This window comes from Phasianus colchicus, chromosome 12 (genome assembly GCF_987193195.1).
Source record: "Phasianus colchicus chromosome 12, bPhaCol1.hap1.1, whole genome shotgun sequence".
Lineage (NCBI taxonomy): Eukaryota > Metazoa > Chordata > Aves > Galliformes > Phasianidae > Phasianus > Phasianus colchicus.
The window spans coordinates 17,278,452-17,303,018 of NC_143447.1; the positions used below are offsets into that span (position 1 = coordinate 17,278,452).

At 37.7% G+C, this 24,567-nt stretch overlaps 1 protein-coding gene and 1 long non-coding RNA gene across 2 annotated transcripts in view; one reads left to right on the top strand and one right to left on the bottom strand.

Moving 5' to 3' along the window:
- LOC149916299 (uncharacterized) overlaps positions 1-24,567 on the bottom strand; it is a 49,838-nt gene that overhangs the window by 7,714 nt on the left and 17,557 nt on the right. The gene's annotated exons all lie outside the window — the stretch shown is intronic.
- Positions 2-22,012, top strand: SYNM (synemin). Its single transcript, XM_031587782.2, has 4 exons — positions 2-920; positions 6,463-6,587; positions 11,498-11,571; positions 13,102-22,012. The coding sequence occupies exons 1-4, from the start codon at positions 135-137 to the stop codon at positions 16,923-16,925; spliced, it is 4,809 nt and encodes a 1,602-aa protein (XP_031443642.2). The 5' UTR covers positions 2-134; the 3' UTR covers positions 16,926-22,012.

Below are 24,567 nucleotides of genomic sequence, written 5' to 3' on the forward strand. Positions count from 1 at the left end.
CTTGGCGGCGGAGCGGGGCCGGGAGGCGGCGGCGGAGCGCAGAGCCCGCGGTGAGGCGGCGGCGGAGGCAGGAGCTGCGCAGCGAAGGCAGCAGCACAGGGGCCAGAGCGGCTCCGATCCGCAGTCCGGACAAGATGTGGCGGCGCTGGGAAGCAGGATGGGACGAGAAGAGGGAGCTGCAGGAGCTCAATTCCCGACTGCGGGTCTTCGTGTCCCGAGTGAGGGAACTGGAGGAGGAGAACCGCTTTCTGGCGCGGGAGCTGGCGGAGCTGCGGGAGCAGGAGCTGATCGGGCTGCGGGTGCCCGAGCAGGAGCTGGCCTGGCTGCGCATGCAACTGGAGGAGCTGAGCCAGGCGAAGCTGGAAGCGGAGCTGGAGCGGGACGGGCTGCGGCGGGAGCTGGAGCAGCTACAGCTGCTGGGCGCCGAGGTGCTGGCGATGCGCCGCCGCCTGGAGCCGGAGCTGGCCGGGCAGCGGCAACTGCTGCAGCGGCTGCAGGGCGAGTGCGTGGCTCTGGAGGAGCTGCTGCTGCAGCTGCAGGACGAGCACGGGCACCTGGCGGAGCGGCAGCGGCGGGAGGCTGTGGAGATACGAGAGCTGCGGATGGACCTGGCCGCCTTGCCGCCCCCCTTGTCCGCCCTGAGCTTGGAGGAACTGGAGGAGACCTACGAGATGCTGCTTAGCCAGAGCTGCCAGGAGACTCTGCTGCGCTATCAGGAGCAGATCCAGAGGCTGCAAGAGCAGGAGGCGCAGCGGAGCCGAGAGAACCTGGAGCTCCTGCGGGAGGAGAGCCGGCAGTGCCGCCAGCACCTGGAGGATCTCCACCGCCAGGGCCAGGAGCTGTGCGGGCTCCGGGAGCGGCTGGAGCAGGAGCTGCTCGCCATGCAGGACCGCCACGGCGCCGAGGTGGAGGAGTACCAGGTGCGTGGCACTGTTGCCTTGCCGGGTCCTGGGACGCCTCGTCCCTCAACCGCGGCCCTTCGCCGTGGCTGTCCAGCCGTGCCGCTTCATGCTCCCTCTTTGGCGCTTGTTTTGGTGCCCCTCTGCATCTCCTTCCATTCTCCCAGTCGCTCTTTCTTTTCTTTCTTTTCTTTCTTTTCTTTCTTTTCTTTCTTTTCTTTCTTTTCTTTCTTTTCTTTCTTTTCTTTCTTTTCTTTCTTTTCTTTCTTTTCTTTCTTTTCTTTCTTTTCTTTCTTTTCTTTCTTTTCTTTCTTTTCTTTCTTTTCTTTCTTCTCTTTCTTCTCTTTCTTCTCTTTCTTCTCTTTCTTCTCTTTCTTCTCTTTCTTCTCTTTCTTCTCTTTCTTCTCTTTCTTCTCTTTCTTCTCTTTCTTCTCTTTCTCTCAAGTTCTGGCCCGTAGTGAGATGCTGTCCTGATGCCCAGCACCCCAAACCACAAGGCCCCATTATGCTGGCAGCCCTCTCCCATGGTCCTGAGTCCTGCTCCTTCTGCCGTGGGAAATGCATAAAAACCTGTGGGTCTGGACTCCCTTGCCCTGCTCTGCCTCCCTCCAGTAGGATTTCCTTGTACTGAAATAGCTCTTCTCTTGGGGCTGCAGGGAGCCTTGTTGCACCACGTTAGGGAGAGTCCTCTGAGAAGGCTGGGGTTTCTGAGTGCGGTGGTGACCCTGAGAGCATCTTCCTGGTGACAGGTGCTCCTTTCCCAGTACCCTTGCCAAGTTCCCAAGAGCTGGCTCACAGACTTGCCAGGGCCACTGCTCAGGTTGGCTCAAGCACACGGTGACACAGAGCAGTCCCTGGGAGGGATGAAGTGAGTCCCTGAGCACTGGGTCACAAAGCTTTCCTTCTGGCCTGAGACTTAAGGTTGACTTGTTGAGATCAGAGAAGTGATCTGAATTTTCTTCCTGTGTTATGCGCACTTCTGAGCCTAGAGAAATGCTTGTGGTCTGCACTGTAGGTGAGGAAACTTAGTCTTTTGAAGGCAGGAAGACGTGTTACTGTGCTACAAACAACAAGATTAATGGGAATTGTTTGATAATAAAACCTTACCAGTGCAGGTGACTGGCAGCCATTTCAGATGGATGTTTGATGTTTTTAAACAGAGGGTTATCATAGCATCTGTAGCTGAGAATTTGCTTGCAGCCAGAATAATTTTTGGTGGCACATATAATCACCCTGAACTGATCAGCAAATGCCAGGACAGAAAAATATCAGTTCATCAAATTTAGAGTGGAGAGCACATATTAGATCATCCAGACCATCGATCCATTTCCCGAGGGCAACATTTCTTTTGTTCGTTGTTAGATCCTTTTATTAACACTCTGTTGGAGCTCCTTGTTTGTCTGAAGCCCTGGTGGCAATGTGACATTGTATCCAGCAGCGGTAGATTATGGAGATGCTGGCAGTTGGGATAGGACTGGGACCTGTTGCTCTGTGTCTGGTTTTTGTAGGCTACTGGATTGTTTGCAAGTTGCATAGTTTGCAGATTGCTGTGAAGTGAGTCAGAGTAGCTATGTCAGAAATAATCTGAAAAGCTTTTAACTTCTGAATCTTTTCTTTCTTTCTCATTTATTTTTCTTTCTCTCTTATTTATTTTTCTTTCTTTCTTTTCATTTTTGACAGTCTTTATTCTCACTTTATTCTTCCAATCATGTATGTAAACACTTCCAAAGTTTTAGCAGTGTTGCGTAAATCTCTCACTAATTAAATCTATCAATTATCAAAGCCAGGGGAAAACATGAAGAGGAAAAAAAAAAAAAAAAAAAAAAAAAAAAAGCTGTCATTCTTTAAACTTTTCTTTTAGAATCATAAAATGTTTAGTTATTTTGATTTCCAAAATCTGTCCTTACTGCACTGTTTAAACTGTTTGGTTTCCAGTGAAAAAGGTCCTTTCCAGTAGCTTGTGCATAAGAAAGAAAAAAACATTGATTCACATTCAGGAAAACAAATTACAGAATGTGTAGAAGCAGCTTGTACAAGGTTTGTTCTTGTGATCAAAGCTTTTTTTTTTTCCCCCCCTCTCAATGTTTCTTTTATTGGTAAAAGTACATTTAGCATAGATTTTCTATGACTCTTTAAAGAGTTTCTATTCCGTGCTTATTTATTGCAAAGTGTCACATAGAAATGATAAGTATGTACAGATTTAAGTCAAGTGATTATTGTTCATTGCAGCTGTAATAGCAATTAGATTTATTCATACTTTCCATATATCATCCAGTCGCCTTATATGTCCATCTTTGTCTCCTACCCCATCCCTATCCTCACTGAAGCTTTCAGCAGCGTTAAATAGAAATATGTGCTTGGAGTTATAATTCAGCTGAACCAGGCATGCTGTAAATCATGCATTGTTTGGAACATTTTCAGTGGTCCTGGGTGCTGTGGGATGAACTCAGTAGATTTCTTATATCTAACTTCCATAATTTCAGCTGTGTGCTCTGAAAATACTTACACAAACACTCTCAGTGATTTGAGTACAGTTTCAATATGGAGTGACAGCAGAAGGAAGCTCCATAGTTTTCAGATGTAAAAAAGGACATAGCTGTTGCTTTGAAAGGAGGCAGAAATTTTTCACTAATTCAGGGGCTTTAGGACTGGTACCTGTATCAGTCTTGTTGTGAGCTCCAGAGAAAAAGAAAATGTTTTGTCAAATGAACATGTAATATCAATATGTCACATGCATTTTTTTGTGTACCAGTTTCCAGCCAGCTAAGCACAGTTCCTCCCCCTACTGAGCCACTGAATGGGATTGGTAAACAGTACCAGCTGGAAAGAGCTGGAGCCTGATGTCAGGTCTTTATTCCCTCAGAAGGTACAGTTTGGACAACCCAAGTACATTCTTTTCCCCCTACTGCCCTTCTGAAATTTCCCACTGCTGACTGGAAAGAGACATCTGAAGGATGAGAAAATCAATTCTATTCAGTCATACAGTTCTAGTGGGACTTCACCTCGACTTTGAGAGAGGTTGATATGGGTGAGGAACGGTCTTTCCAAGTTAATCCCTTAGAGTAAGTGTGAAGCAAACACGGCTTCAACAACATAGGTTACTTTTTGCAAAACTGATATTTGTCAGTTTCCCACCTCCTGGGCTTTAGACACCTTTTTAGCATGCTTGGAAACAGTATGCCAGTTGTCTTCTGCACCATAGTTAAATATCAGTGACTGGAAGACTGGGCAAGAGGCTGTCCGCCATCCAGTCTACAGAATGTCTCCTCCTGTTGGAATGAATTCCTTCAGAGCAATTATACAGCTGGCCCAGTTATGTAGCCCCTTATGGTAATCATTAGGATACTGTAATTAATTTAATTTATTTAGTCTCTGTATTTAATGAAGAGGCAACAAATGCCTGTATCTTCTTGTTTTGTATTTTACCACCTTTAGGGATCAGTCTCATAGATATACAGTCTTTCTTGTCTTTTGTTTCTTTTGCAGACTCTTCTGGCAACACCCTGTCTGTTCTTTTCTTACAGCCTTTTCCTTTTAAAAGCAAGGCCTGGCACTTTTCTTCCATTCTCATCTTGGGATTTTCCATTGTGTCAGTTCTTGAATAGCACTGTTGCCTCAGAGCCTCTAAAGGTCAGTGGTTCTGCTTGCCACCACGCAGAACCATACCAGTGCAGTTACCTCCGCTACAGCCTGGATGAGGCTAGTGGATGGCTGATAGTGCTGTTTCAGATACACAAATATTATTTGTTTTCTGCCATAAAAAAGGAGCTTTAATATATGCTGAAGACCAAGGACAAGATTTGTTACATCAAGTAAAGTTAATGCCCAAATGTCAGTATAATCATAGAACAAGAGTTGCAAATACAACAGAAGAAATAGGTAGACAGATATTCCCATGCACATATGAAGATACAGGCAACTTCCTACATGAAGCTTTGTTTTTGCTTTTGCATTAAAAAGCCTATTAATGTTTGAAGGGCTAGTACTTTATATTCTTAGTTCTTAAACCTTGCTTCTGCCAGCAGCATATCATACTAGCTCTAACCAGTTTTGGGAGTCTCCTGCTGCATGTATTCTTTTATGCTATTCTTCATACTGTGATAATTGAACACTTGGTGCATAAAAATAAAATATTTTGAATTTTTGAAAACTAGACTACCACTGTCTTGATTTTGCTGTCTGTATTGCAAAGCATTTGTTAAGATGCAATCTAAAATATGCTGTCATAAATTCCTGTTCAGTACCATATATGTATATGAGACTTTGCTTTGTAAATGACAGTTTGGTTCCTGCATAGTGCAGGGCGATGTGAATAGGACTAGGCCTTTGCTGTGAGTTCATTTCTGTCTCCCTAGCCCTCAGAACAAAGTGTAATCTATAGCATTTTAGTTAGCTTCAGCATGCCAGGTGAGGAGGATTGATTTTGGATTAGTAGATGATATCCATAGCAGGAAAACCATTAAGAATCACTTTGAATAGCTAACACTGATACTTTCAGTTCCGAGTCTGTACTGAACAAACTCCTTTCAATTATCAGGGAGAGGATTGTTTTCTGGAGATGAAGATTTGCCCTTCATGTGAAAAGTAACACCAGTGATTAAAGCCCTTGTGTTCTGTGGTGCTCTTTTCAAGAGCAGAATTCACTTATTATAGTCTAAATCAAATCTTAATGTTCTGTTTAAGAAGTCTTTGTTGCTTTTTGTGTTGTATATGGTTAGTCAGCTTTTAAATTTCAATGTAGTGTTTTATGAGTATGTTCAATTTTAGATCATTTTGTACTTCAGTATTTTGCAGTATCTGCCTCTAACTTCATTTTCAGAACTTTTCAAAAAGAGCTGGACAGTCTTTATTATGTCATTGCTCATCTCAAGTAATTTATAGGCACCATATAAAAGTGCAAAGTTATATTCAGCAATCAAAATGAAGATGAGCACTCCTTTACATATCTTCTGAGTAGCAGTTAGAAGAATAGTGGGTGGATTTAGAAGCAAGTATCCAAAGATTGTAGAAAACTTGGTGGGAAGGAATTTCTGGAGGTTCTTCCTTCAGCTTTTAGGTACTGTGAGTATCTCCAGATATACTAGAATCCAAAAACTGTTTTGGGCCTACATGTATGTAGACCTCAAAATACAAAGAGAAATCAGCCAGGTTCTCTTAGCAAAGAAATTGCAAAAATTCGGATCTCAAGAATGATTTAGATATCCATATCTAAACCCTTAAAATGACAGAAGGAATCCCACGCAAGTCACATTTATAAAGCAGCGTATTTTCTTTGCTATGCGTACTTGATTACTTTTGTACACAGCATTTGAATGGGTTTTGCTTAAATATTTAACTAGCTTGATAAAGTGAAATCTTAGCACAAAATTCTGTTTCAGTAATAATGTATATAGGGAAGTCCCAGAGCTGATTTGTTCTGTTTTTTGAAGTGATGGAATGTGTTGATTTACTGCTCCCCCAGATTGATTGATTAATTTATAATTAGAACTTTTAAGTTATTAAACATTCAAGTATGATGGATTTTAAAGTTTATTCAAAACTAAAAATCAGTATTTCTTTTTAGCGGATAATTGATGCTCTAGAAGAAGAAAAGCAGTTCCTGACCATGTCAATCACAGATTACCTGAAGGACTATCAAGAACTGCTGCAGGTGAAAGCAGGTCTCATCCTTGAAATTGAAACTTACAGGTAAGTATTTCAATCACACTCAATTGTCTAATCAGAGGATAATCACAATAAATATGAGGCAGTATAGCTGCCATCTGTCAAATTATATAGCAAATTTCATCATTTAAATATTCTGCTTAGCGGCCTTTTGCAATGTTGTTGTAAGTAGTGAGTTTTCAATCACTTTGTATCAGCTGGAGAAGAGTGAGAAAATCACAGAAAAGTCTGTTTGATAAATCCCAGTTTTTTTATATTCTTTATTTGCTAGGGAAATATGTTTGGATCAAGTGTGAGATATCAACAAACAATCTTTCTTCTCATAAATCCTCAATACTGTATGTATATAACTAGAGACTTGGTAGATGTGTGGCTGGAAGGCCAGAGTATTTCTGCTGGTTGAAGAATCATGATGTATCAGTTTATACATGGTGTAGAAGTGGAAAAAAAAAAAAAGATGAACTTATGGGCAGGAGATAGATGCTACTTCTATTGTAAAGGAAGCTGCATAGTAAGAGAAAGTTCTTCTGCCAGATCTTTTGATCTGCAATAACCATGGCACATGAATCCAGCTTCTCTTCATTTCCACAAAGGATCCTGGCATATACCCTTGCTTATGCATATTGGAGACAAAAGGCATCTCACTTCAGTATCCTGAACTTTCCACTGAGAAGTTTCCATTAAGGCTCTGGCGCCTCCACTCCTCTTGGCATGAAAGGCTGTCTGGTCAGCCTCTTGGAGCTGTCTTTTTTTTTTTTTTTACCTCCCACCTATGTTTTCCTTTTGTTTTATGACTCCTACAGGTCCCATTCTAAAGCTAGTTCTTTCCATTAGTCAGTTGCATAGGCACTGGCAAGAAGGTTCATTGTTGCAAAGAACACCCTTCCCCAAGGACCAAATGTACTTCCTCTCCAGTTCTGCTCATTCTTCCTGCTGTGGGATCCAAGGCTCACTCTGGTCAAGCATTGGCACAGGCTGATTGGTGAAGTGATAGAGTCCTCATCCCTGGCAGAATTTGAGAAACTTGTACATAGCACTAAAAGAATATTTTAGTGATGGGACTTGGTAGGTCAGATTGACGGTTAGATTTAATATTTTTCCAACTTAAGTGATTGTATGAATCCATGACTCCTCAGCTATCAGAAGTTTCATTTCAAATAACAGAGGCTGCCCTGAGCCTCTACATAAGTTAAGTCATTTTTCTGCCCTTCCTAAACTGTCTTGTTGTTGAAAGGTAAAATATTTTATTTTGAAATCCTACTGTCATGCAAATGTTCTGTTCTAGCTTATCATGCTGTGTTTTGAAGCAGTGAAGTCTACAAAGCAGTTTTTGGTCATGGTTGTTGTCAGAACCTCCTCATGCTCTTAACAGGTCTACTTTCCAATCCTTAGGTTGGTTTGCTCCATCAGCATTTCTTCTGAATCTTTCCAATTCCACCCCTCAAGAAATCATAACCAACATTAAGGCCTCCTCAGATGTTCACCACAGCCTCTCCAGTCAGTTTTGTTACTGTCTGTATACAACTTATATACTCATATAACTCATATACTTGTCTTTGTTTTATTTCCTGGAGAACATTCTAAGTCACTGATGTTCAGGCTGTTTTATGTACAGTTAGTCACCTGCTATTCTTCACATGGTCCTTGTCCTCTCATCTCACAATGGAAAAGATCTGTGCTGGTTTGGCCTTTGCCCCCTAAAAATGCTTCCTCCATTCCATTCCCCAAAGACATGTGTTTTACAACTCTTTCCAAAAGCTCGGGATGGAGAGGATGAATTTTTACAGGCTGCTGGCAAACTGCCTCTGAGATTTCAGTTTCTGTTATTGAGACAGATCAAGTTACTGCTGTTGTGAATGACCACGATAACATTTACATGACTTCCTTTACTTTTGGCATCTTCTCCTTCTCCACCCAACCAATTTAGCTCATCTATCTGCTCTTCTGGACTACTTTTTCTTTTATCATCCAGTACACAGTAAGGCTTCAGGTTGGCTGCCATGTAGCTGCTTTCCTTAAATAAATGGCATTAATAATGAGGTGTGTTAAAGGTGCAGATGTAGTATTTTCTGGAAATATTTAAGTTAAGTCTTAGGTCAGCATCTATATATGTCACAGGGAGTCAGATTTCCAGGGATTCGCTGACAGTTATTTTTTAGAGTGCAATTTGAAGGAATGCTTTTTGTCATTTCTATAAATACTAAAAAGTTTATACAGTTGAGATTAACACTCCACTATTCAAGTGGTTTAGTTTCAGATTTAAAGCAGACTTTACCACAGAGAGTTTATGGCTTAAATAATTGTTTTTAAGAAGGGTTGCAAAAAAATAGAAACAAAATGACTTACATAAACTGAAGTGAAGGTGAAGCCAGTGGAACTGGCTTTGCTGTCTTCCAGATTAGTGCTCAGTACTTTATACTACAGTTTTTTTTGGTAATTTAATTAAAACAATATCGGTTTAATATTTTCTTGTTTACCTGATAAGCTTGAGGAAATAGATTATGAACTGTATACAGTAAAACACTGATCCACTATCCAGTTTTTTAGAGGTTTCATGAAGCTTTGCCTTTCATTTTCAAGTACAACATATTTTCAGTAGTAATATTTCAGCTCCAGCTTTTCTGTGTGCTGTTGCCCTTTGCCGTATACAGTTACCTCTTGGATCTTATTTTTAGTGACTTCATACGTTGCTGCAGCAACTGAACAACTGTTGTTTTAATAGCAGCCAGAAATCCTTAGTCAAACTACCCACATTCTTAGTTTCCTTCATCATGGTTAACATTTTCATTGCCAGCTCCTTGGTATGTACCTGTAATGTCAGCAGTTTTTCTAGCATTTATTTCAGAGCGAATTCTTTGGCACTCACCATGTTAATCTGATATGATGTTTGCTCTTGGGAACACTGTCTAGAAGTGTTGAATTGATTTCATCGCTACTGAATGTGGACAAAGACAAGTTGCTTGTATTTTCATTTTCACTAGTAAATGTTGTTCAAAGGTTGAATTTGACTAACAAACTTCAAGTGTTTATATAAACCTGTTTAAGGAAGCAACTAACCTGTAAATAATGTTAGGTAATTCTAGTCTGGCTTTTCTTCTGACTCAAGGTAAATCCATGGCTGCAAAGAAAAACTTACAGGTGATCTTTGCTGATATAGCATTGTCCCACTGAATCTAGAGGCAGTCAGAAACTAAAAGAAGCATACAATGTCCAAACTGGTTAGTCATCATCAACAGGTAATATTTAAAATGTCTGCATTGTTCATTTTGCTAGAAAGGCATAGCAAATGTGTTTATCCCACAGTCTTCAATTGTTGTCAGCTCCCTGCTAGGGAGTCAGTAGCCTTGGCTATCATAATCCTGCAGCCTCCCCCTTGACAACTTTGATGTTGCAGCTGCTGTTATCAGTGCAAAACATCCGGCATTTCCAAAACTGGAAATGATGAAACAGTTATCTCACCAGTAGGAGTGAACATAAAAACACCAAACTACTGTACTGATTATAGCATTCAGTTGTATATTTAAAGAACCTGCTGTAGAATTTCTAGGCTGATAAACCACAATTCTGCAGTTTAGCATTTTTTTGAGTATAGCATAGATTGTGACCCAGCTAAAATGGAGGAGATGCAAACTACTTTTTTTTCTTCTTCTTTTTCTTCCTCTTCTTCTTTTTTTTTTTTTTTTAAGAACCGCTGGATAGTCAGTACAAGCCTATGAGTAGCAGAAAAGAAAGCAAACAAGTATTTCAAGAGAATTTATTAGAAATTTTGGGATCCAATCTATTGAATCATCATATCTAAAAATGCTAGGACTGTATACGATGTCACTCTAGTACCTAGTTTTTGTACTCTAAACAGAAGAGGCCAACATTTTTATTTTTATAGAGCAATTTGGTTCTTTTTCCCCTGAGGGGACAGGAGTATGCTATTTGCTTATATTAATTTCTTAATGTAGAGCAGTTAATGCTGAAAATATTTTTCCCCTCAGCTTTGCTAATATCTGTAGGAAATGTACCTCTGGAATATTTTCCACAACTAGAAAAAAATAAAGTAGGCTATCAAGTTATTTAGGAACTGAACAAGCCTGTGGCTGCTGTCTGGTTGTTCTTGAGAGGTGTCCAGGCTCAGGCATGCCATATAGGGAACAAAATTTGGCATAAAGGTAGGATAGCAAGTGTTCTCAAGCAATCAGCTGGGTGTGATGTCTCCAAGTACACTGATGTGTGCCACCAGCGCAAAAGTTTCTATCACAAAGATTTTTCCTAGTCCTTTGGTGTGTAATATGTTGTGTTGATTTCAGATAGAATAAGAACTAAGAATAATTACTTCCAGCACTAGCCACTCTTTGACAGCATAAGTAATATTTTCATCTGAAAAGGATAGAAATTACATTCTATAGAAATTAGAATAACTGCTACCTTATATATTACACTGCAACACTTCTAGTACTATGTAACCAAGCTGACTATTTGCTTGCCAGTTTTATTTCATTTTTGCAATTTCTTTATAAAATATTTCTGCTTGTTTCTCTGAAAAAGATTTACTGAATATCTGCTAAGTTTTGCTTAGCTCATTTTTTCCTAGTTCTATTATAAGACTATTCTGGAAAAACATGCTAGTTTTTATGATTACATAATGGAAATCAGTGTATTTTTTCCGTGTCAGCGAGCAATATGTTGACTGATTTGGAAGTTACAATCTATACCCTATAACCTACTGCAAGATCGTTGTATGATTCTAAAGAAGTGAACTCTTTGAACTAAGAGTAAACCAAGGATTTCTAATTGCTACTGATAAAATTATGGGATGGGAATAGCATTCAGGATCAGACCCAATTGCAGGATATTTTTTTTCCATGTCTAAGACTTATATATTTAAAATATTATGATTATTTTTCCCAGTATTTTGATGGAATGCTTTTTTATGTGTTTTGCAGGGCTTTGTTGGAAGGGGAAAGCAACCAGTGGATTATTACATGGAGAGATCAGCTTATAGGGAAACTGCCTCAAGGTAAAGAATGAACGTTAAAAAATGAAAATTGAATTAAATTAAATATAATTGGAAAATAGTGTGTTGCAGTGTTTCTGTTTTATCAGTGTACTGTGAAATTGGTTTTGAGTTTTAATATTTTAAATCAACATAATGCTCTAGTGTATAAGAAAATTATAAAATTGTGACTCAAGTGGAGGAGTTAAGCAGGGAGTGATGTTTCATAGCTCAACTATGAAGTTGAGTGCACTTATATAAGTGCAAAAACTTTTGGATGCCCATAGTTCTTAAGGGAGTTTTGAAGTATGAAGCAAGAAGTATTTAACAAAACATAGTTAAAACCATGGCACTGTGAGTTGAAACCACAAAACATTGTGAGCGTTAATAAATGTACATGGGTTTACAGAGAAATTTAAGCAGAGTAAGAAAAGACAAATCAAAGACATACTAAACATAAAGATACCATTTCTATCTTAGGAGCTGCAAATCTCTGGAGGCTGTGAGAGTATACCAGGGAAGTATCACTATTTACTTGCCCTGTTCTTATACTCTTCCTTATTCTACTGTTGGTCACTGTAAACAGGATACTAGATGAGATGAATTTACAATCTGACTGCTATGGCAACTCTCATTAATATTGGAATTAGTCTTGATAATGCTCCTGAATTTTGTCTTAAGTGTTATCTTAAACTCACCAGATTATCACAGACACTAGTCTCAGAAGAGGTTGGAAGTCTGTATGTGTAGTAGTAAGTTAAACAGACTACAGCATAGGTGAAGCACTTGCATGCACTTGCCTATAATGTTAAATTGTTATCACTGCCTTTGGCACAGTTTTGATTTGGATTACTCAGTCCTTTTGCAGACAATGCTCTGGTGTGTTCAGTGGTTACTGCAGACCAGGAAGCACTACCAGGAAGCACTATGAAAGTCAGAGTAGATGTAGCTAGCTTTTTAGGAATAGGAGATTTGAATTCGTCTTAGAGCTGGACAATTATTCCTGGTCCATTTTATTAATGTACAGATATAGCCTAAGAGATTCTTTATTACTCTCCTTTGTTGTACCGTGTTGTATCTTGTGGCTATAAATGACAGTATTCAGCATGCAGTAGCAGTATGCCATTAACTGTCTGTAGAAATAAAAAAAACTCCAGACCACTTGGACTAAAGAAGCAAAAAAACAAGCCTAGGATATTAGCATACGTTTTTTAATAAGAACTTGTAAATGTGAATGGGCATCAATGTAAATATGAAAGAAGTAATTCTTAAGTAAATGCTGTAATATCCAATAGCTCATAAAATGTTAAATTAGCAAGAAATTAGCAACTCAGTAAAAAGCTTTGCTTTCAGCCTTAATGTAATTTATGCATAAATTTAATTATCGTGCCAAACCTATGGAAATTCATTTCCAGAGCTTTACTGGAAATGAAGATTCATTGTTTCCTTTCAAACTTTAATGTTACATTTCTCAGTTCACAACCTCTTTATTCTGTACTCTTCTTAGATACAAGCCATTATTTTAATGTTTGATTACTTATACTCTCTTTGCAGATATTATAAATACTTCATATAACTACACTGATATGTACTCTACTTATCAAGAAAGAAGTCAAAATAAAACTTCACCAGCTATCAGGATCACTGATACAAGGCACAGAATACCTGCAACAAATATAAGCGGTTCTGCACGCTATTCAGCTCAATCAACACAGATTGGATCACAGAGAGCAGTGAGTGGAAAAGATTTTGGAAAAGATGTACTAGGTTCAGTATATCGCCCTTCAACAACCATTAGAAAGGATGAAAGGATTGTTACAGACCACAAAGAATTAAGAACATATACTCCAGGCTACAGTAGCTGGAAAAACACTGAAACGCAGCAAAAGACAATTCCAGAAAGAAAGAAAACAGAAGTTACATCTTCATCTACAGTATCTTTTTCAAAACAATCAACACATGCTGAAAGATCAGACAAGGACAACAAAGCTGACACAAAACCTAGGATTTCTGAAAATCTAAGAACAAAATCAAACTTCTCTAAATTTCCAACTTATGAGCTGAATACCACTTCAAAACCATCTGTGTATGAAGAAACCATAACTGAAACCCAGACCACAGTAAAAGAAAAAAGGGAAGGCAGCAAACCAACTGAAGAAAGCAAATCACTGACAAAAGAAAAAGATAAGCTAGAGAAACAAACAAAGGAGGAGAAAAGAAAGGTAGATGAGAAGACTTTTGTAGATGAAAGAAGTGTTAATTTTGGAAGGCAGACTGATGCAAAAATGGGGATAGAGCAGAAAAAATATGTTCGGGAGGAAGTCATTAACCAGAAGGTAGCAGGGAGTGATATTTCTAACGCAAGAACTTTGAAAAATGAATCAAGCAAAAAAGATACAGATGTATCCTTCGAATCCAAAAGCAATGAAGTCATTGAGATACCTATCAGTCTTGAAAGACCTGCTTCTGATAAAGTATCTCAGAAGAATAACAAAGATATAAGTTCCCAAGATTTTAAAACTTCCATCGGAAGAGAGACAGGAGGCAGAGAGACAACTAAGCCTGCTGAAATTCACACAGTCAGTGTTTCAGAATCTAATCTGAGAGATGAAGAGAGAACTAGTGACAGAAGTCATAAAATGGAGACTCTGTCAACTGAAAATATAGCAGAGAACATTGTTGCTGACATTCTTAAAAGTTTTACACAGTCTTCTAGTTCAGAAGTATCAACAGAAACAAAAGTAACCTCTTTTAGTAAGCAAAAACAAGCTGAAGATGGGAAAACAAAGACAGAGATGACAGTGCAGTCTCGAGTACAAGAAAACATAGATGTTTCTGCTGAAGCTGGCCAAGGAAGTCTTTCAAATCAGGATGTTAGAAAAGTGTTAGAGAGTGCTGAGGGAACTCCTTCCAAACAGGAGATAGAAGATATAGTACATCATGGCCTGAAAGGGAGTGGGGATGCAAAGAATATGTCTGTTAATGTTGAGATTGTGGAGGAAACAGTAGATTATGCCACTGACGAAAGGACTGATTTTTCAACACCTTTTGAAGTAGAGGAAGTGGAAGACACGTTCCCTGAAAAAGAGAAGCGTTATGGTGATGAGGAGCAAGAGATAACTCTTACATATGAAGATCTTAAAAAGAAGAAACAACGCCATGAAAGCTTCACTCATGTGGAGGAAGTGACTGAGGAAGATGACTCACCTATCGAACAAAAATATTTTGTGTCTGTTCCTGATGATCATCCTATTATTAATGAAAAAGATGATGACTCAGTGTACGGGCAAATTCACATAGAAGAAGAATCAACTATTAAGTATTCTTGGCAAGATGAATTTTTGCAAGGCACACAAAGTAAGAGAGATGAAGGTGTAAGCTCTCCAGAGGAAACATACAGAGTGGTAGGGGAGGAAGCAACTGCCCACATATTAAAAGAAGAGCATCCCAAAGCTGGAACATCCCATGTTGAATCTGTTGTCATTGAAAAAGAAATTAAAATACCCCAAGAATTTCAGGCTTCAATAAAGGGGCTTTTATCAAAGGAAACCAAGGACCCCAAGCAACAACTGAAGGAAGCTTTAGAACAGTTGGAAGGCAGTCTCCCAGAAAGTGTAAAAGAGGAACTGTCTGCGTTAACAAAAGAAAGTCAAGCTGACTCTAGTAACTTGGAATTTGATATCAAAAAAGTTCATCAAACAGAGGAGGGAGGCTTGCTGACAATTGTTGCTGAAGTCAATCTATCTCAGACCCTTAATGCTGATGAGTTCAATGTAGCTGAGCTTGGTGAAGTAATTGCAGGTGAGAAGGAGAAGACAACATCACATTCCTTGAAAAGAGATAGGTTGGAGAGAGTTGATGGTAAAATCAGTACAGAATCAGATGTTTCTGCACGCAGTGATATACACACTCCTGTGGCTAATCAAGAAGTCTACAGGTCATCCACAGTCAGGAAGAGTGGTAGCACAGGATACCACACCACTGAAAAAGTCATTTATGATGGTTCAGTTTTGGAAACTGCACATTTTAGAGAGGACTCTCACTCACCTGAATCAACTGATGAGAGCAAATCTGTAAGACATATTAGGGTTGGTCCAACAGAAGTCCAGAGGTTTGAGCAGATTGTATACGAAGGGCCTGGTTCTGAAATGCTCAGTGCCACAGAAGATGTTGTTCAGAAAGAGGGCTCATCAGAGATGAGCCATTCTGTGAAGCATTTTAAACTGGGTCCTAGAGAAATCCAAACAACAGAAGAAGTAATTTATAGAGGCCCCATTACGACAACTGTAGAAGAGATGGATTCTGGAAATCTTTCCCAGCAGACCTTTTCATCAGACATCAGCAGGTCCACAAGGCATGTTACGGTAGGATCAAGGCAAGTAATTGAAGAAGTGTCTTTTGAAGGGCCAGGCTCAGATTCTCTGGAGCTTGATAGCTCAGGGAATCTCTCTCAGACAGAAGGGTCTGCGGATGTCAGCAGATCAGTAAGGCAGTTTAGATTACATCCTAAAGAGATTCACTCTGAGCAAGTTATCTTTGAAGGACCCATCTCTGGTAAAGTAGAGGTCAGTGACTCTAGAGACTTTTCACAGACAGAAAGTTCAGTAAGACACATTCAATTAGGTCCTAAGGAGTTTATGACAGCTGAAAAAGTCTTCTACCAGGGCCCCATCACTGAGCATATTGAAATCAGTGAAGTGGGAGACCAGACCCATTCAGAAAGCTCAGTAAGGCATTTTAGGCTAGGCCAAACAGGAGTTAAAACAACTGAGAGAATCATATATCAAGGCTCCCTTTCTGAAACTCCAGAGCTCATTAACAAAGGACATCTTTCAGAGAATGCAGGAAGCTCAGATATCAGTACATCTTTCAGGCATGTTAGAATAACTCCTGTAGAAACTCAAACTGAACAAATAATCTTTACAAGACCTATTTCTGAAACACTAGAAGATCATTCACAAACACGAGAGTCGTCTGAGAGCAGTAGCTCCGTGAAGCATGTTAAAGTAGGATCCAGTGAGACGTCATTTACTTTTCAAAGGGATGTTTCCAATGTGGGTGGAGTATCCATGGCAGAAAGTGAAGAACAAGCAACAATGCTCATACCAAATAAACAAGGTCCTTCTGTTAATCAGTCACAGTTTAGAGTTGAAAGTGACCACACGGGGGACAGTGAAAATAAAAGAAGTTTTATTTACTCCAGTTATTCCCAAGATCATGTTGAAAACACAGTGGAGAAATCAGGTTTTGAGAAAACTGTACAATTGCAAAGGATGGTAGACCAAAGGTCAGTTATTTCTGATGAAAAGAAAGTTGCACTTCTCTACCTGGACCACGAGGAGGAAGATGATGAAGAGAATGATGGACAGTGGTTCTAAAATGACACTTTAATGAAGTCTATTTGGCAATTTGTTTATGCAGGTTCTTGATTATCCTGTGTTGGTTTTTTTTTTTTTTTTTTTTTTTTCAGAGAGAGAAACTGAGAAGTATTGAAACCTTCTACCTATTCAGTACACCTTTTATTTGATTTGAAATTGTATTTTTGGAGAAATCATGCTATTAATATGTTTTTTTCCTCAGAGACTTGTTTCCAGTAACTTCAGATTTTCCCACCAATAGAGACAGAAATTTGCTACTGGCTAATTCAGAGGATTGTATTTTTTGTCTGTTTTATAGCAGTATATTAACAAGTGTGTATTTGAATAGGATTTTTCCATTTTTTAAAAATACTGTATTGTACTTGGTTACTAGAATATTGATCAATTCTCTTTAAAGCTACTAACCAGAAATGTTAGAGGTCATAAGACTAATGAGAGTGGTAGGTAGCTGATTTTCCGTTCCATTTCTGTGTATTTATATGCAAAACCTAATGAAAATATTTTAAGGAAAGATACAGTTATTACAGCTATAAAAACTGCAATACAATTCCTTAGGATTTAAAAATGCACAGCAAGAGTAGACAAAAATACCATTATATGTATAGTTAGAATGCAGTGCAAAGATTAAAAAAAAAAAAAGAGGTAACACTGAAGCAAAAATTTCTTGCAGTATTCATAGTGAGAAATACTAAAGAGTAGTACATTTAATATCTTTAAAAAAGAATAAAACTTAAAAAATAGATAGTACTTCCACCAGAGTAAGGAGGAGAACTCCACAGCTTCAGTGTGTATGCACAGTAACAGCAGCAAGTTATTTGGCAGTATATTGCTTACCTTGACACTAGGTATTGCTAACGGTAAGTGTGAAGTGTCAAAAATTACACAATACATAACTTCTTAACACAGTGGAATTAGCTAATACTAGCTATATTCTGAAGAAAATATGTAAAAATGATATAGATTATGTCTGTGATCATTTTGTGTCAGATAATTTTCAGATAATTCTTGTCTTGTTTACAAATGAGAAGATGCTCTTTCTGATCACTAGACCTGCAAATCCAACCAGAGATTTTAGTTTTCCCTTGTATTTCTTTTCTCTGGTTATAAAACTTTTCTCTGGCCAAAGTTGGTTTCTGCCTAAACCATTCTGAAATGTATTTATTTCACTTGATTGCACTTTGAAGGATATAAATCAGTTTTACAATAAAAATTCAGTCACTTCAAAGTCCAGGTCAGAAATCAGAACCACATACTGTACTAAGCTGTGCAGTGCTAGCAGGAACAAAAATAGCAGTTGAAATGTTTTTTTCACTGGGGTAAGAAGATACGAAACTAAACACATACAAGAATAAAATAAACAGATGAGAAGCTGCTATACTCACATGCATGCATACATACACGCATACTCACTCACTCACTCTCCTATAGTTTCTCTGCAGAGTAGAAACACACCTGTATCTGGATGGCTATTGTGTGCCAGGCTGGTAGTCTCTGACACAGAATTATTTTCCTGTGGTTCTATATGCATAGTTCTGTGTGTGCTAACCCAGATTAGAATCCAGTTTAACTATTTTAGTCTGGCATGGATATTCAATTTCCAGACTCTTCTAATATTAACAGAAGCTACATTTTTCAAAACTGACTTCTACTTTATAATATGAATGTAAATGCAAAGCCAAAGAGAAGTAACCTGCTGACTGACATATCATTCTGTTTCAGATATGGAACAGATTAATCATTGTGTGCCTTAGTAATTAATATGGAATCTGTACAAAGTATATTAAAACTATTATCAATGTTCCAAAGATTAACTCAGGAGGTTTGTCTGCATTGCAAATCTTTCTGTATATTTTTCTGATTTTATATAAGTACAACAGTGTGAGTATCAGCGTTGATCAGGATTGAATATTTTTTAAATTACATACCAGGAAATCATTTATTGAAATTGGAAGTGTAACCAACAGCTGGAAGATGAAAGGAAACTGAGGTTTGTGGAAGCACCAAAGGCATTTATGCTGCGCTCATCTGGACTGTTCACCGTGTAACATAACAACATTTTTCAAAATTATTCACATGTGCTTATGAAAGATCTTGTGCTTCCATTTATAAGTAGGGTGTCATTAGTCATCATACTTCAAATATCATCCTGTTTTTGTTTCCTTAGCTGACCATCTACTTTTTAAAAATGGTAATGTCTTTGTTTATTTTAATAATTATGTATGAGACAGAATTTTCCAGCTAGATACTTAACTGCAGGCAATCAAATTCTGTACTTCAAGTATTAAATAACTGAATAAAGAAAAGAGTCAGATCTGTAAAAAGCAGCAGTATTTAAAAAGAAGTAATCAGTGTTAATTTTCTTGAAGTTTGATTCTAACCTGAAACTTAAACGTTTTCTTTAAATTAGATCTAAGAACATCTGCAGAAAATGTGTTTTGTAATTGATAAAAAGCTACTCTCAAAGTTAAACCTTTTTTATTGATAACCTGTGTAATCTTAAACAGACATTGTCCTTAGGAACAACTATTCCAGCACTGTTATATTTATCTTCACCTGCTCAGAGGTGAAGAAACTGAAGGAAAAAAAACAGTAGGGATTCACATAAGTGAATCACATAACACCAATGTCCTTAGTAATGCAGGAGAGAAGAAAATATTATTTCCACAGCAGCTCTGCAAAAGTTCCTGTAGGCATCACAATCAGATCTAGTAGGCTACATCAAGATATAACACTACTCTGATTGTCTGACAGGAAACGTATCTTTGGACTACTTTCATTAGTTCCATTAAAGATCAGAATTTTACTCAGCTGTTGGAAAGTTAGTTTATTTTAGGGAATTGGCAATGTGCATTAGTGTAATGCTTAAGGACATGCACAGTTTGCATTTAAATATATGCACAATTCCTTTGCAAGATACTTCGAGGCTGTGAAAACAAATATTTTGTATGGATGGCATAAGTTTTAGAAATGTTTATATAAGCACCGATTTTCCACTTAGCTCTCATTAACCCAAGGCATTTTGCATAATGACAGCTTTTGGATAATGCTACCTCCAAGCAACAAAATGTAGTTAGGTGGACAGTCACATCCTGCAGGCCTTACAGTTGCATTTGCAGAATCAGGGCTATAGGTACGTGCGTTATTAGCAAGAACAAACGTTGTCTAATGTACTAACCCTATTTAATCACTTTCTGCATGAGCATTTTATTATAATGTGGCTGAAAGGATTGGTGATATAACCTTGGACAGCATGCACTTCTGAAGCTTATTCATATAAATTGTGCTTTTCATTTAAAAACAAACAAACAAAAAATAAATTTAATGGTGAGTTTAGATTAATAAAGAAAAAGCTTTTAAAATATAATTTTAAAATATAATTACTAGTCTTGGGGGGTAAAAACTATTTATATGCTGAATAGATAAGAAGTGGGCACTTTTCTAAATGTGTAAACCACTGGTCTATATATCAAATATAAAATATAATATAAGGAAAGTTGTGTGAGAGACCTGGAACTCTGTATTGACTGATGTTTGTGAATAGCAGGTGTTTAAAAAGACGGTAAGAATGTTGAAACTGGGTTTGTTGATGTCAGCTGTATGAGACTGCAGGCAGCTTGTATTTTGGTTATTTGAAATGAAACTGCATTTTGGTGGTAGTATAAGCTTTGTGATTTTACACTTTTTCACTCTTGAGTATTAAACAATCAAAATCAATGCAAATGTTTCTCTTTCTTCCTGTCTGATATTTTAAAGGCTGCATTGTCAAAGGAAAAGAAATTTGCATTTATAAATGTCCCATTCTAACATCTCTCAGACTGATGAGATTTCAGTCTAAAGAAGGAACATAATTTTTCATTCCAGGAAAGGCATTCCTCTTTCCTGATGGAAATGATGGCAAATCAGAATATTCTTTATTGCAACTACATTCAACATGCATGGATAAGCAGTGCCTCGAGTTCAACAGCTGGTAACATCAGAGACAGAGTATAAAGAAGGTGTAACTCCTGGAGATGCAGAATTATCATTTTACCAATGCAAGTCCTATCTTTTACTCTTTTTTAGCAAAGAAAATCTTTTTATGTGTGCTTAGGCTTTACAGTAAAAACAAATTCCTTTTCCATTAACCTCTCTATATGCCATAAAGCTCGTTTTTCTCTTTAACTGCATATTTTATTTGTAATGAAGTAAATTATCAGGTCTTTGTTGGCATTATGAGGTTTTTTTGTGTGTATGGCAGTAAGATTTTTCTAAAGACATCAGCCAGTTTTAACTTATCAAGAAAAACACATGGTTCTCAATTTCTTGCAAAACATGAAGAAAGGTATTTGAAGCTACTGACAAAACACAGCATATTCTGAAGCTGCTTAAATGATCAGCAGAATAATCTCTACCGAAATTGGCTTCTGTCAGAAATATGCTTTCAGCTTTCATCCACTAAGTTAAGAATTATTGCTGCTTAAACTGTCAGTTTTGAAGATCTCATTTCCCTGAAACTTGAAGCGTGTCTCTGAATAGTAAGGAATGGTCTCACAGTGGGTTGGTGTTTATATACTATTTAATATTACTTTTCAGTTTCCTGTTTTTGACACACTTGTGAGTTCACTGCAAAGAAGGGGACTCAGATAAAATCAAGAAATAAGTACTTGATTTAAAATGGAAAAAAAAACTCAGGTATCTGTAGTTTTCTGTTATATCCCTGCAGTGAAATGTAAGCATAGTAGACAGTGACATCCCCGAGAAAAAAAGGTTTTTTTTCTGCTAGGATAAACTTTTTTGAATGATGCTATCCTTAGAATCAATATTATCTCAGTTTATCACAAACCATGGTACTGTTTTTATTTTTTATTTCCAAATCGTGATGTAAATATGTTGTAGTAAGAATCTAGGGCTGGAACTGAGCCTACAAACCTTTTTTCAAGTGAGAAAGCTATGAGATCCTGAACCCTAATATGTGGCAAAATTTGTTTCAGGTTCTGCAGATCTGATAGGAAAAGGAGTGCGCTTCAACCAAAATGCCTCTGACAGGTTAAAATCTAGTTTTCTAATTCATTATACAGTTAAAAAAAAAAAAAAAAAAGAATAGAAAACTAAATAAATCAGTTGCTAAGCTGATTTGAAATCCAGAGGCAGCCACAAGATTTCACATCTTCTATACTGAATTTCAGTGTATTTTCCTCTTTTTACAAAAGAAGATAAAAAGACAGTGGCTAATACTCTAAAGACAATCAGTGTAAAACACACTTATCTCCATAAAGTTTTTCTGGTGCCTATCTGTCTAAGCAATCTCTCCTCATAGAAATTTATTTTTATTCAGCATTTCATGCAAAGAAGGGACACTGGTTCTTCAGGATGGGTAAGAGAAATGGAACAAATACAGTCGTATTTGTTAAGAATAAAAACCCTGCTTTATGTTGGCCTGGTTTCCTGATATTAATGTTGTGCCTTAGGACAATAGTCGGAAGGAGACTCAGAGTGGGTTGGAGTTTTCAGTGTGTTGGTCTTTCTGAGCTGAACTCTGTTTTGTTGACGTTTTTGTGGCCCTGAAAATGGGGAGATATAAATTGTAGTTTATTACCTTATCCACACCATTTGCCACTTTAATTTTGTAACATTTACAGATGCTGCAGAGAAGGTATACCTGTAAGATATTTAATGGCATTGCATCATCTCTTTAAAACAATTAGATGAAGTATGATCAGCTCTGTAACTTTTTGCTATTATTACTTAAGCACAGGATTTGACCAACAGAATTACTGATTTTCTTTGTGTGAATTAGGAACAAAACTAAAGGTGAACACATTCTGTTCTGATTTTTCTCTTGCTGCTTTGATGAATCATAAAGGCGGTGACGCTGGCACAAAATCAAATCTCAGGCAACGGCTGTTAGACCAGTGACACATTTGACATTTAGTGGAGGAAAAAGTCTGAAGAGTTAGCTATCTGAACTGCTGCCCTGGGAACTTTCCAACAGTTTGACTCATCTGTCTTTTCCATCAGGCATTTGTGTGACTCTTGTTCCTACATTCCTCTGAGAAGTGCAAAGGAACATAGATTCTAACAAGATGCAAAAAGATGCTCAGCCAAGAAGAGATCTAATTAAAAACTCACTGTGAATATGTCAGCAATTTCTTGAATTGGTCTCAATCTTTCTTGTTGTTGTGGATGCAAAATGAGATTTATAAATGAAGATTATGCAATATACTGTTCAACATTATACATTTCTTGGACCCTCATTGGAGTAAACATAAAAATAAAACTCAAATGCACCTATTTTCCGCCATATGCAGATATGTTGAAAAATACTGTGAGTAATACAGTTAGTCATGTGACAATCAAACTGAATAAGGATACAGCTAATTTCACTAAACCTCCCAGCTTTCATGAAAGCATTGCCTCTGGACATGTGAACTGAGACACAAGTGTGCTTAAGATAACTTTGTATTTGCTACCTGAAAGTTGGGAATTGTATTTATTGTAGATGCCTTTGATTATACAGTGATGTACATCTGCACAAATACTGGTTGTTACTTAGCTGTCGTTGTTAATGCAGATCAGGTTCTGCTCAGCAGGGGTTTTTGAAGAGAGCTTGGCAGAAATTTTATAAGGTGTTTTGTTCCAGGCAAATGGAGTTTGCAGAGCCTTGGAAATTTTCATTAGGCTTTTTAGAGTCAAGAAATTACTCTAAAATCCTTAGGCCACAAATCAAAGCCCTAAGAGAATACCTTGAAAATGAATAAATAAATTCCATATTACTTACTTTCATGTTTTTATCTTTGCTTTGAATCTATGACATAATGTTACTCTTTTCCCTCATTCACCTTGGTGATTTTATGCAAGCCAAGGAGTGCTTAGATTAACTGAATAATCTGGGGTCACAATATTAGAAAAAACTAAAGTAAAGCTTGCAAAAAGAAAACCAAACGTTTGCAGATCAACTGATGAAGTTAGAAAGCAAAACAGAAATGTTTTCAAGTACGTTTGGTTTTTTTTCCTTTCACAAATGGCCTGTTCTTGAAGATTATTTATTCACACATAAGTGACACTTTTCCCGTTGCATGCAGCATGTGCTAGGTGCTGTACCTATAGATAACATGGAGCTATTCATCCTGCCTGCTTCATCCACATTTTAATAAAATAGTACAAGATACTGATTTTAATAGCTAGATATATGGTTGGTTTTAAATGCAATACTATAAGGTACTAGCCTTTAGTATCACTGTTATCAGAAATATACTAACTTATGAGTTTTCAGACATTTATCTTTCAAATACAAGTGACAGTTCATGCAAAAGTGGATCTTGTTCTTCTAGTGGGAGGAAATCTTAATGCCATCAGTTCACTAGTTCTAAATGTCAGGATTTAATTTCAATACTCAGTATATTTAAAATAAATTCTTGACAAGTACCTCAACAAACTTTGTGTGCCAATAACTAAGACATTAAGACATTAAAAAGTGATGATTGCCACTACATCCAAAAAATTTGTTTTTTTTCATCATCTGACTAACTGTTCATGGTATAACATACATCTAAGGAACCTGCAATGTTTTGGAGAAAGAAAATGGATGAGAGAAGTAGGAGGAGGAAAAGGAGGTCCTGGAAGGTGGTACTATAAAAATATGCTACAGAACATGGGAGAATAC